This window comes from Mustela putorius, unplaced genomic scaffold (genome assembly GCF_011764305.1).
Source record: "Mustela putorius furo isolate JIRA1106 unplaced genomic scaffold, ASM1176430v1.1 tig00003834_pilon_pilon_pilon, whole genome shotgun sequence".
In the NCBI taxonomy this organism is placed as follows: domain Eukaryota; kingdom Metazoa; phylum Chordata; class Mammalia; order Carnivora; family Mustelidae; genus Mustela; species Mustela putorius.
The window spans coordinates 112,591,047-112,604,667 of NW_025421987.1; the positions used below are offsets into that span (position 1 = coordinate 112,591,047).

At 40.7% G+C, this 13,621-nt stretch overlaps 1 protein-coding gene across 6 annotated transcripts in view; it reads right to left on the minus strand.

Moving 5' to 3' along the window:
• TBC1D5 (TBC1 domain family member 5) overlaps nucleotides 1-13,621 on the minus strand; it is a 554,967-nt gene that overhangs the window by 13,890 nt on the left and 527,456 nt on the right. For all 6 annotated transcript variants that reach the window (XM_004773530.3, XM_004773529.3, XM_004773531.3 and 3 more), the window contains one exon: nucleotides 10,502-10,601. In XM_004773530.3, coding sequence (XP_004773587.1) covers nucleotides 10,502-10,601 — 100 coding nt within the window. The remainder of the gene's footprint in view (nucleotides 1-10,501; nucleotides 10,602-13,621) is intronic.

Here is a 13,621-nt window from a genome sequence, read left to right on the forward strand (position 1 = left end):
CCTTCCTCATCAACATGTCCCCGATCTCATTCAGGGCAGCATCACACGAACCTTCCTTCACAGCCAAGGCTGGTCATGTGACAAAGCTCCGGCCAATGAGGTGTAAGAAAAGTCCCCAGATGGAACTTCTGGAAAGCTCCTCACTGGGTCTGATTTAGTTTGTGCCTTTTGGACCTTTACACTTCCTACTTTTGCTACCTGAAATGCTGGCAGGTGCCCCACAAGTCATCTTGAAAGCATGTCGATGAGGATGCCAGCTTGAGGACTGTGGGCAGGAAACCAGAGGGAGCCTGGGCCACTGGGCACATCACGGAGCTGCTACCCTTGCTTGGACTGCCCACCTTCTGGCTTCTTTTAGTTATTAAACGAACACAAAACTTCCTGATTTGTTTATTCTACTACTTTTTGGGTTTATGTTTGTGTCCAAATTTCCCTTTTTTAATAAGGATACCAGTCACTGGATTAACTAAGTATGACCTTGTCCCAACTTGATTATATTTGTAAAGACCCTATTCGCAAATAAGGTCACATTCATAAGTTCCAGGTGCACATGAAATGGCAAAGGTGGGGGGTGGGTGAGGAGAGAACACTATTTGACCCAGTATAGCAGCCAAACTGCTCACTGTTCACAGGATACAGACCATCAACTCCTCTAACGAAAGGGGACTGAGACAGACCCACCAATCCTCTCCTGCATGCAGAGTCCGATCTCAAGTTCCAGGCCACTTCCGGCCTGCTGTGCAATGTGGCTGGCCAAGAGTATATCCAGGGAGGGAGAAGTGCCCAGAGCCTCAGTATCCTCAGTGGTAGACCCTTACCCAGAATTCTTTAGCCTTATTTTTAAGACAAGATCAAAGATCACGTTTCAGAATCTGATGGAAACCAGGACCTTCTGTCCCCAAAACCCACATTATCTATATAATGTTCATTTACTCTTAAGGACAAATCTCTGTTATAATCAACTAAGCTGCCTAGTCTCATTTTAAGAAATCCAGAATAAAGAAATCAAATTAAAACAAAAGGGCACTTGTGGAGGCTATTAAATATTATGAATATAAGAATTCTGATTTTACTAACAAAGCATTGGTCATATAAATTCTTCGCCTAATCAGTTCAACTATATATTCATTTAAGGCAGCATTTATGAACATTCTACTAATATATAAGTTCTTAGTAACAAATTTACTGCTTTAAGCTGCACCTTCATGTAAAAACAGAAACACATAGTGATATTTTTTCTTGCCTTTAAACATTAAACACAGAAATTGAAATGTTTAAATTTCCAGTGCAATGCACATTTTTTCTTATAGCAAAAGCAGAATAAATTACGAGATAAAGGCTCTTTTTGTTTCTGAGTAGAAAGAAGATTATGTTCTTTATAATCTTCTATTTAAGTTTTATATATTATAGATGCTACAGCACTGAAACTAAAGGGGGAAAATCTCACAGAACTACTTCTGTGGAAATTACACAAAAATCTCATCAACATAACAGTTCCATTGTGCCTCCACTGTTTCTAAAGAGGTGTCAATGCCACAGAAATAGATCTCTGCCTCTAAGAGTAATGGCAATGGCACACAGACTGGTTTTCACAATTTCTTGAAAATCTTTTTTCTCTAATGCTAGAATAAGTGTTTTATTTGAATGGCTGGTACAAAAGGTAATATAGGCCCATATTCATTAAGAAGGGAAGCAGACATGAGATCAAAGCAGAACTAGCATCTATCTGTAGTAGAGGTCAATTTAGCTTCCTATGCCTGAGAGTAATACCAGATCCTTCCTCCAAGATAAAGGCAAATAAAAGGTAAGTTAAAAGGTAAACAAACAATGAAGAATCAATAAATTAGCACAGTACCTCACCCACTACAGCAGCTCAGGACTCAGTATCTTTCATTCTGCCATGGCGACATTACCTTATTTGATATCCCAATGACCATTCTCAATGAGAACCATCATCCCATTACAGAAAAGGGAGCCAAGCTCAATAATCCCCAGTGTGTCATCTGAAGTCTCCTGACAAGTAGACTAGGACTAGATTCCAGCTCATCTGGACTCCTGAGCTCCCCAACACTTACTCACACAGCACTGATGGAGGGGCCAGAGAGAGACATGAAGAGGCACAGGAGGGGGTCTTACCACTGACTGACTGCCTACTGATGCCAGTGCCCTTTCTTTGGTGGTGGAACTGACCTAAGTGAAGTCAGTCAGTATGACAGGAAGTCACCTACATGCAAAACAGATGGCTCTATCATTTCTACCAGAACTTTCCAGAGCACTGGCACTAGCATCAAACAGCTTGAACTTTGATGACCTTGGGCAGAGATCTGTGTATCAATAAACAGGGGGCACTAAACTAAATAGGGGGCAATACCTATCTTACAGGGTTTCTGGAGAGATTCGATGGGATAATCAAAGTGGTCCACTTCTAGCACGCTGCTCACTATTTCTATTATTGGTTATTATGGTGCCCCCCCCCCCCACCAACTGCCCTTTCTCATTACCTCAAATATCCAGATAAATGGATTCTGCTCTTTGAGGTTATCTCATCTCTGACATTTAGTTACCTTGACCTCAGACAGTCTCATAAAAGGGAATGTCCCAGACTTTAAAGAGGAAACATGCAGGCTGTTACAAAATGGAGGGGTCTCATGGAGGGTTGACCTAGGGTCACGTGTGATCAGAATGGTAGTAGCTGAAGAGGTGGCTATGAGTCAAGGAGTGGGGGCAGACCTGTAATTTGTCACTAGTAGCTTTGGCAGCACTGTTGACAAAGGAATTTGTGCTCACAGTGTGTATGCCATGGTTGGGAGATCTTGGGAGAAGACAGACTGAGTAGAGTCTGTGGGTGGCAAATTCATTCTTTAATAGATTGTGTGCATTTGTGTGTTTCTGCAAATGCCATTCCCCTTCTAGAAGACCCTCCTAGCCTCCTTCCAACACCACTCCCTTTGCTTCCAAGTTGACCTTAAAACTGTGTTCAAGCATTGGCTTCCTATTAACAGTCTTCCCTCTGAAAGCATCTGGTTGTTTGACTCTCTTCCTCCTCCATCTTTTGCTCTTGGAACTGTATTCACACATGAGGTTCAAAAATTAAAGTCTCCTGACTCTTTCTCAAATAAATAAATAAATAAATAAATATCTTTAAAAAGGGGGAGGCAACTGGGTGGCTCAGTCAGTTAAGTATTCAACTCTTGGTTTTTGGCTCAAGGTCATGATCTCATGGGTCAGGGGATCGAGCCTCACCTCTGGCTGGGGCTAGGCTGAGCATGGAGACTGCTTAAGACTCTCTCCCTCCTCCTCCCTGCACTCTCTTTCTCTCAGATAAATAAAATCTTAAAAAAAAAAAAAGATTCAGGTCTCCTGAAACTTCACAGTTCTATGTGGCAAATTGTGGACTCAACATCTTTTGGTTTCAAATGTGGTACTCTGTTCACTACATCCCTATTACTCCAGAACCCCACTGGTCCCTGCCAATGTTTCTGAGGTCACTCTGGGAGGACTTTGGTTTCATGTGACACTATGTGTCACTTCAGGTATTTCTAATGAGGTATATTCTCCTTGATGACCTTGTGCTCATATGCTCTCTCTCCCTACTTTGAAGTTTGACACTTTCCATATGCTCTGAGCTCAATTTTAGAATGCCAATCTTCCACTTCACTCTACCCTCAATCTACTTCTCCTAGAACCTCTTCTTATACCCGAGAGCAGGTACTCAGTAAATACTGGCTGAATGCAAACAAAGCAGGGCTTTCCCACCAGCAACAGGGCGGATTATTACATCCTGAGTAATTGATGCAAGTGAGATATTTCTCAGGTGAAGAAGTAAGAGATATTAACATGCTCAACCAGATCTCTGACTGAGAAGTGATAGCGGTAGATAAAGGGAAATAACTTTTACCGATGATTTCTCAAGAGCCACGTATTGAGTTGGGCACTTTATGCTCAGTATTTTCTTAAAAAGCAAAAGCAGATCACACAGAAAATATAACCAACGGTCCTATTTTGCCTCCAGCTGCCAGAATGACTGAAGGCCCTAAGCTCAGCACTGGGGAAGGGAAGGAGCATTTAGTTAAGAAAATCCAAGGGCAGGACTAAGCAAACACGTGTTTTACACTTAAGATTAGTTTTTGTTAATAATGTATTATAAGTTAATTAAAAAAAGATTAGTTTTTGTTGTCAATTAACAATTCTCTTAAGTAAAACTGAGTGTGCTTAGCAGAATTAGACATCTTTACTTATCTCTGGCATTTAGCACCTTACTCTCTTAGGATTTACCACCCTGCCAGCCAGGGAGTGTCATAGAAGCATGACTCCTCACAGAAAAATCTATTATATTCATGATATAGCTGAGGGTCAACCAGAAAGAAAGGCTTTACGTATATTTTTAAATGCAAACAGTCTCCAAGCTCCAGTAATGCTAGATGCCTTTGCCAGAAGACGTACTTCTAAAAACAGAAGGAGAAACACAGGTAGGGCCTTACTAAAAGGAAATACCCGGCGTTCTGCCATTAGACTGACTCATTTGGAAGCAATGAGAATAGGAGGGCAGTTGGAGTTAGACTGACCTAAAATCACATCAGTCAGTCAAATAAGATCCTGTGAACTGGTTTAAGATGGATATAATTTTTTTGTGAATTTTAGGCAATAAAGGCTTTGCTGATAGGATGGTCTAGTGAAAGGTAAGTGCTGCTACTCAGCTGGTATTTAAACATGGCCCAAGGCAGTGAACATTAGCCTTCTTATTTGGGTTTCACCTTCCCCTATGCACAAGCTCTATGCTTAGCATGGGATGCTTATGGGTGGCCACGAAATCCTTGAGCTTTCAAGCAAGCCTGTTTCCACAAGAGGGGTTGAACAAGTCTTTCGTCTACTGGGTCATTTGCTGGAGAGGGCCTGGACTGGAGGGCATGGAAAGGCAGCCTGATATGGAAGGCTGAGAACACACTATGCAGCCTGACCATTTGAGAAAGAGGAAGGACTTGGAAATTATGTTTTAAAAAAGAGAGGGAGAGCTATTCAGTATGAGTTCCTCCTGTGGAAGAGCATGTGGGAACATGGGACACAGCCAGAAAGGGGGCATAAATGATGGAAGATGGACAGTCTCTACCGAGGCCATGGGATCAGAGCTGTGGTATCTTCACCCAGGAAAGGATAAGACAGTGTCTAGTTTGCTGAGTTTTTCTAAATAGGCATAAGGTTGGTAGAAGGGAGATTCTGACCAGTTGTTTCAAGTCTTCTTGGTGGGGGGTAGGAAAAGCCTTCTACTACTAGAATAGAACAAGTTCAAAGCAGCTGAAAGCAGAACTGAATTTCAGATGATTGAAGGCTCCACCAGAATAGCAGGGGAGGTTGTGTGCTGTCTGCCCACAGAACTCAGCTGCACGTGTGCCTGAAGTGTGGAGTTAGGAATACATTAATAGGATTATGAATATATTCATTTAGTTCTACCCACATAATTTTAAGTTCTTTTGCTCTCTACTACTTGAAGACTGTCATGGGCCAGTAACATCAGGTCACCTGGGGGGTTGTGAGAAATGCAGAACTTTAGGCCTCAGAGCACACTTACTGAATCAGAAATTGGCATTTTAACAAATTCTCAGGTGAAGGTATCTTTTCCTTTTACAGAGGATTATGCTACCCACAATTAAATGCAGTATTTAAAATTCTCAATATAATTATGAAAACTTTTTATCACAGTGTGACTGACAGAGAGGAAGCTGTCTGGTGATCACATTTCCCTTCCCTGTTTTTCAAATGCCGTAAGTTAATTGCCTTATTGAATGTTTCCAAAGATGTCCATTGAAAGTTGTTTTTATAAACATGAGAAAAATCAGATTTATAAAGTTCTTACGGAAGCAAATAAACTGATTTCCAAAACTGGCCTCCTCTTCCAGCTAATGCTTACATAAATATTATGACAAGTGCAAAGCCAGCAATGCCATGTGCAACTAAATGACAGAGGATCTGGTTCCACTACTGACTCAAGGGGGGCCTCAGCAGAGGCATCAGTGAAAGAGAAGCCAGGGACTGGAACTGGGTCTGGATGTGTGGTGTGTCACGAGCTAGGTGTGTGTCTCTCATCCTTCCAGGACCTTGGTCTCCTTGTCTGTGGAATGAAGAACTGCTGCCCTCGCTTCTACAGCTACCAGATATTCAGCATTCTACAGTCCTGGGAGATACAGCATTCTGGGAAACCTAAACTGCCCTTGATTCCCTGCACTGTTGCCCTGCCTCCTGTTGCCAGGAACCACCCACGAAAGGACAAGCTGCTGGAAACCACTGTCTGTCTATATGGCCAACAAAGGACTGGAAATACCTCTTCTGGGAGTAGGCAGGTGCGGGCTTTAGGGAGGGTGGGGCGAGCAGCTCGTGCTCCCTGTAAACAGCTGGCAGCTCAGCCCAGCTGCTCACAGATCAGAGAAGCGTGGGCTCCTCACCCACGTGCAATTATGTGTAAAATACGGCAAATCTAAAAATAGCCTGCACTCAGCCGCAGAGGTTAATACTGTCAATGGCTTTTAACTCAACTGTCAGGATGACAGGAAGGGGAGTAACTATAGCAACAGAAAAACGAACACGTTAAACAAGTCTTCTGAAGTTGACAGGAAAGTTAGGTTTAACAAAACATGTATTTTCAATTCCTGTCTCTCAGTCTTTGAATTCAAGCAATTCAATTATGTGGAAGTAATAAAATTAGAATTTTGGTCTAGTTTTGATAAAACAAATATTCCTTTAGTTTTGGGTTCCAGGACCATAAGGAAAGAACTGCTAACCTGTCAATGTTATTATCTCTATAATTAAAGGACCATCTGAACAAATGCCTTGGTATAATTTTTAACTGAGAGGTTTTTCTCTGTATTTGTTCTGGCAGCTATAAAAGGAGTCTTGAACTGTACTTGACATTTTAAGGCATTACTGCATGTCTGATGAAAATGTAGGGTGAAATGGAATTGTCTTGAAATGAAACGAACTTACTGAAAACAACTAACATTGGGAGAAGACACAGAGAAATACCTGCTGGAACAAGTTTCTGAGGCAGTTCTCACAGCCACTGTGGTAGCCTGTGGCCCAGGGCAGGATGGAGGCCCAGCAGTGCTCATGTCAAGGAGGCCACATCATTCTGTTCTGCTATAGCTATTCTTGCTCAAAGAGTTCACATGCCTCATCTTAGGACCAACACACCCTAAATTCTAGCACCTTTCCAAATCATTTGATAAAGGAATATTTAGTTAGGTGCTGGGGAATTTGGTATTGGTCAGGAGTTAGGGGAGAGAATTTGTGTTGAAAACCCAACTCTGGGCCATGCCCTGTGCTGGGCTTTAAAAACACATTCATCTTGGCAGCAAACTGGCAAGGTAGATAACTGGGTCTCCACTGTATATATATATATATATATATGAAGACATGATCGTAAGCAGGCCGGGCTAAGAAGTGACTGAGTCTGTTCTCACCCTGTGTCCGTCTGCTGCCACACAAGGCTGCTTTTCCTAACACCACTCCGGATACACCTCCAGCTGACTCTTGCCTGGAGTGTAAAGATGGCCCTCCAGGCCCTTCGGCTATTTACAGACTCTCAGTGGCTGTGCTGCATTTCCCAGGCATTAAAAATTGGGCCTCCTGGAGAGTCCCCTTGTGATCTTCCTTTTATCCAGATCATCACTGTTAGTGATTATTTTCGCATCAAATATATCCTTTTGTGCTACCTGTCTTTTCCCTTAATAATATAGCATGAACATCTCCTTAGTTAATAAAAAGCTGTATTAATATTTATTATTAAGATTACATTACACTATGTTATCATCAGTCACTTACTAATATGTTTTTCAGTTGTTCGAATGTTATACTGCTTTGATAATCAGTAAAAATAGAAAATATCATATGGAAAAAAATACTAGGGTACTGAAGTCATTTTTAAAGGCAATACAGTAAGCCAAAAAGTAAATCAAGAGCTTCACCTTAATTAATCTTTTTTTGTCTTTCTCTAATTTTTGCTTGGAATCAAAATTGCCTACAACACAGGAATACCCTTTAATAAACCAATGTCGTAATAGGCAGGTGAAATGAAATCCATCTGTGGGCCCAGGGCCCAGAATTCTTTATAGCATCTTTTGACCCTACTTTAAAAAGGCAGTCCAGCTATTTATATGGAGAAAAGAAGTTGACAGCTATATGAAGGGATTCTGGCTGAAAGTGAAACATACACACAAAAAACAAATTTAGTTTTGCGGTTAGTTGAAAATTCACATCTGGTATGGGCTTTTCTTTAATTAAAGTGTTTCTTCCTCCCATGCAATGAGAAAATACTCTTACAGTGCTGACTGAAAGACCAAATTCAGAGCGAAAGCTCTTTGAACATTCTGAGGCTTAAGTAAAGCTGCTTTAAAAGCTGCTATGTGGACCAAACAACTTAGAAATTTCCTAACAGGATTTTCTAGAGTTCCAGGAAATCTTTCTTTCAGTCACTTCTTTGTTCTCCTACTTTGGTCAAAACCCAAGTCAAGCAATACAAGGTTACCCACACAGCCAGAGAAGCAAACATACACATATACACCCACCCACACACTTGCTTTAAAATTAAAATTATAATGATCGAAAATGAGTTATATAATATATATTATTTATATATAAACTATCTCTCTTCATTACTTCTTTTTGATACATTTTAAAGTGAGATGCTATGAGGGGTGCCTGGGTGGCTCAGTCGTTTATGTGTCTGCCTTTGGCTCAGGTCGTGATCCCAGGGTCCTGGGATGGACCCTGCATCGCACTCCCTGCTCAGATTGCTCTCCCTCTCCCCCCTGCTCATGCTGTCTCTCTGGCTATCTCTCAAATAAATCTCTCAAATATATAAAATCTTAAAAAGAAATAAAGTGGGATGCTATGAGATTCTTGAAAACTTAGTTTTATCTGAATTTTAAAAAAATGATCATATTGAAGCGTATAAATGAACCGCTGTGCCAGGGGCGGATCAGATGTGACAAGGGTAACAGTTCTTGCTGTGATAAGAGATACTACCTTTTTGCTCACCTTTGGGCATTTCTCCAGTTACTTCCCCTCTTAAACTCTTTCTTTGAAGGAGTGGTCAAGAGAGGAGAAATAGCTAAGGCTAGAACGGGGCCCAGCCAGCTGCTTAGTAACTAGACACTGGTAGACAACTAGCCACTGAGGTCCATCACCTCCCCAACCATAAGAGAACATGAATTCCTTGCTAGAGGCCAGTACAGGTCAGGTCACACTTAAATGACAGCTGTTTTGACTGTGTGTAATGGATTCATGACCTAATAGACTGAGATATCAGTGGAGTCCAAGGAAGAGAGTCCACCTTCTGCAAAGGCCCCACAGATGGGCTACTCCTAGGACCCCTGCAGGGGGAAGGGGGCCTCAGTGGATTCTTCGATTTCCCCTCATAAGTGGGATGCATCTTGATTTCTTATACTACTTGGTATTGCCATTTGTCCACACTCACAGAGCACCATATTGGCCCTTGCCATTACAGTATATGTTTTATTTTTCCTAATCTGTTCATAAACCACAGACGCTAGACACTGAAAAATGGAAAAAGAAAGGATGCCCGTAAGAGGCCTAAAAAACACTAATAGTCTGCATTCTAAAGTTCTGCAAGCAGAATAGTCACTAAAGCAAAACATACATGATCCAGCAGAGACCATTTCTAATATAAAATACAGAACTTTCACAATTGTAGAGAATAATGCCTGAAGACTTTCTAATGTGACATATGTATGACTCACATGTAAATGAAACTTCAAACTAGGACATTTCTTAGAATATAAGCAGTCAAAAATAAGAAAAGGTCATGTGGTCCTGACATGCATTTCAGGTTGGTGGTTAAAAACATGTATTAAAAAAATATATATAAAGCACTGTCAAAATCCTGATCACATTGGTAATTACAGACAGGCTGGCACAACAGTAGAACTATTTGATCTCAAAAGCTCAACAGTTCTCCTTTTTTTTTTTTTTTAAGATTTATTTATTTGAGAGAAAGTGTGCGTACGAGCTTAGGAGGAAGAGGGGCAAAGAGAGAGGGAGAGAGTCTTAAGCAGCCTCCACGCTGACTGGGGAGCCCAACGTGGGGCTTGATCTCAAGACCCTGAGATCATGATCTCAGCTGAAACCAAGAGCTGGACATTTAACCAACTGTACCACTCAGGCGCCCCTTGAAAGCTCAACATTTCATTTTGGTTTGAGGTAGACAGTTATTTACAAAAGGTAGTGTAGCAGCTGAGAATTGAAATCTGTGGTTAAACTGCTTGATTTTGAATCTCTACTCTATTTACTAGCGACATAATCTTGAGAAATTTTACTAATCTTTCTGTGCTTCAGTTTCCTCATTTGTACAATGTGGATAGTAACAGGACCTCTACCATAAGTGCTGCTGTGAGGATTAATGAGATGATACACGTGAAAAGTTTAACACAGGGCCAACTGGATACTGTTGTTATGACTATCATTACTCCCAGGGCCAAAGTAGCTCACTCACCAAGATGAGTGTCCATCACCTTTGCACAGTATTTGCACATGGCATCCAGGTCATTCAACTGCCCTTGAAGGAAGGAAATTTGGGCTTCTAATTCTTCTTCCTAAAATGAAATGGGTAAAGATATGGAAATTTTATTTTATTTATTTTTAAAGATTTATTTATTTTAGAGAGAGAGACAGAAAAAGAGAGAGTGTGCACACTTGGTTTGGAGGGAGGGGCAGAGGGAGAGAATCTTCAGGCAGACTCTCACTGACCACGGGGTGTGATGTGGGGCTCAATCCCAAGACCCATGAGATCATGATCTGAGCTGAAACAAGAGTCAGACTCTTAACTGACTGAGCCACCCAGGTACCCCAGCATGGAAATTTTAAAAAATTCAAATAAAATCCCCCAAAATCTCCAAGTGATTTGGACAATTTTAAAGACACACAGTGTTTTTTCAGTCATAGACAAACAAAAGAAAATAGCAAATAAACAAGAGCAAACTCACCACTGCTTTCCCTAGCAAAATAAAAGAAAGGATAAAATGGAATTTTTTAAAAAATCTGGACATTTTCTAATTGAATGCAAGCTTTCTGCCACATGTAAATGCTTACCCATAAAACCCTGTTCCAAAAAGAGTCCATACAGTATCTTCAATAACTGGGCCAGATAAATTGGGAGAATAAATGCAATTTCAGTGGCTCCTACTCCCTACACAGCTGGGTACAAGATAATCTCTTAAGAGTAAGATTTCCCAAAGCACTTGGAAAAGCTTTGCCCCTACAGCCTTACATTTCCTCTTTTGGTATGTATGACACTAGAGAATTTTACTTATGTGATTGTTTCTAGGAAAAAATACTCTGGGTTGAATAATTCTCTAAATTACAATCTAACTGTAACAACAACAACAAAGAATGTCTTTGTTTTTTTTTTTTTAATTTTTTTTTTATCTTTTCAGCGTAACAGTATGCATTGTTTTTGTACCACACTGAGTGCTCCATGCAATCCCTGCCCTCTCTAATACCCACCACCTGGTTCCCCCACCTCCCACCCCCTGCCCCTTCAAATCCCTCAGATTGTTTTTCAGAGTCCACAGTCTCTCATGGTTCAACCTCCCCTTCCAATTTCCCTCAACTCCCTTCTCTCCATCTCTCCTTGTCCTCCATGCTATTTGTTATGCTCCACAAATAAGTGAAACCATATGATAACTGAATCTCTCTGCTTGACTTATTTCACTCAGCATAATCTCTTACAGTTCCATCCGTGTTGATACAAATGTTGCATATTCATCCTTTCTGATGGAGGCATAATACTCCATAGTGTATATGGACCACATCTTCCTTATCCATTCGTCCACTGAAGGGTATCTTGGTTCCTTCCATAGTTTGGCGACCGTGGCCATTGCTGCTATAAACATTGGGGTACAGATGGCCCTTCTTTTCACTACATCTGTATCTTTGGGGTAAATATGCAGTAGTGCAATTGCAGGTCATAGGGAAGCTCTATTTTTAATTTCTTGAGGAATCTCCACAATGTTTTCCAAAGTGGCTGCACAAACTTGCATTCCCACCAACAGTGTAAGAGGGTTCCCCTTTCTCCACATCCTCTCCAACACATGGTGTGCCCTGTCTTGCTAATTTTGGCAATTCTAACTGGTGTATCTCAATGTGGTTTTAATTTGAATCTCCTTGATGGCTAGTGATGATGAACATGTTTTCATGTGTCTGATAGCCGTTTGTATGTCTTCATTGTAAAGTGTCTGTTCATATCTTCTGCCTATTTTTTTATATGGTTGTCTGTTTTGTGTGTGTTGAGTTTGAGAAGTTCTTTATAGATCCTGGATATCAACCTTTTGTCTGTACTATCATTTGCAAGTATCTTCTCCCATTCCGTGGGCTGCCTCTTTGTTTTGTTGACCATTTCCTTTGCTGTGCAGAAGCTTTTGATCTTGATGGAAGTCCCAAAAGTTCATCTTCGCTTTTGTTTCCTTTGCCTTTGGAGACATATCTTGAAAGAAGTTGCTGTGGCTGATATCGAAGAGGTTTTTGCCTATGTTCTCCTCTAGGATTCTGATGGATTCCTGTCTCATGTTGAGGTCTTTTATCCATCTTGAGTTTATCTTTGTGTACGGTGTAAGAGAATGGTTGAGTTTCATTCTTCTACATATAGCTGTCCAGTTTCCCCAGCACCATTTATTGAAGAGACTGTCTTTTTTCCACTGTATATTTTTTCCTGTGGGATTCATCCCTGGGCTACAAGGATGGTTCAACATTTGCAAATCAATCAATGTGACAGAACAAATTAATAAGAGAAGAGAGAAGAACCACATGGTCCTCTCAATTGATTCAGAAAAAGCATTTGACAAAATCCAGCATCCATTCCTGATTAAAACGCTTCAAAGTATAGGGATAGAGGGAACATTCTTGAACTTCATCAAATCTATCTATGAAAGACCCACAGAAAATATCATCCTCAATGGGAAAAAGCTTGCAGCCTTCCCATTGAGATCAGGAACAAGACAAGGATGCCCACTCTCACCACTCTTGTTCAACATAGTATTAGAAGTCCTAGCAATAGCAATCAGACAACAAAGAGAAATAAAAAGTATCCAAATTGGCAATGAAGAAGTCCAACTCTTTCTCTTCGCAGATGACATGATTCTTTATATGGAAAACCCAAAAGACTCCACCCCCACACTACTAGAACTCATAGAGCAATTCAGCAATGTGGCAGGATACAAAGTCAATGTACAGAAATCAGTGGCTTTGTTAGACACTAACAATGAAAATACAGAAAGGGAAATTAGAGAATCGATTCCATTTACTATTGCACCAAGAACTATAAGATACCTGGGAATAAACCTAACCAAAGAGGTAAAGGAACTGTACTCGAGGAACTACAGAACACTCATGAAAGAAACTGAAGAAGACACAAAAAGATGGAAACCATTCCATGCTCTTGGATCGGAAGAATAAACATTGTGAAAATGTCTATACTGCCTAGAGCAATCTATACTTTTAATGCCATTCTGATCAAAATTCCACCGGTATTTTTCAAAGAGCTGGAGCAAATAATCCTAAAATTTGTATGGAATCAGAAGAGACCCCGAATCACTAAGGAAATGTTGAAAAACAAAAA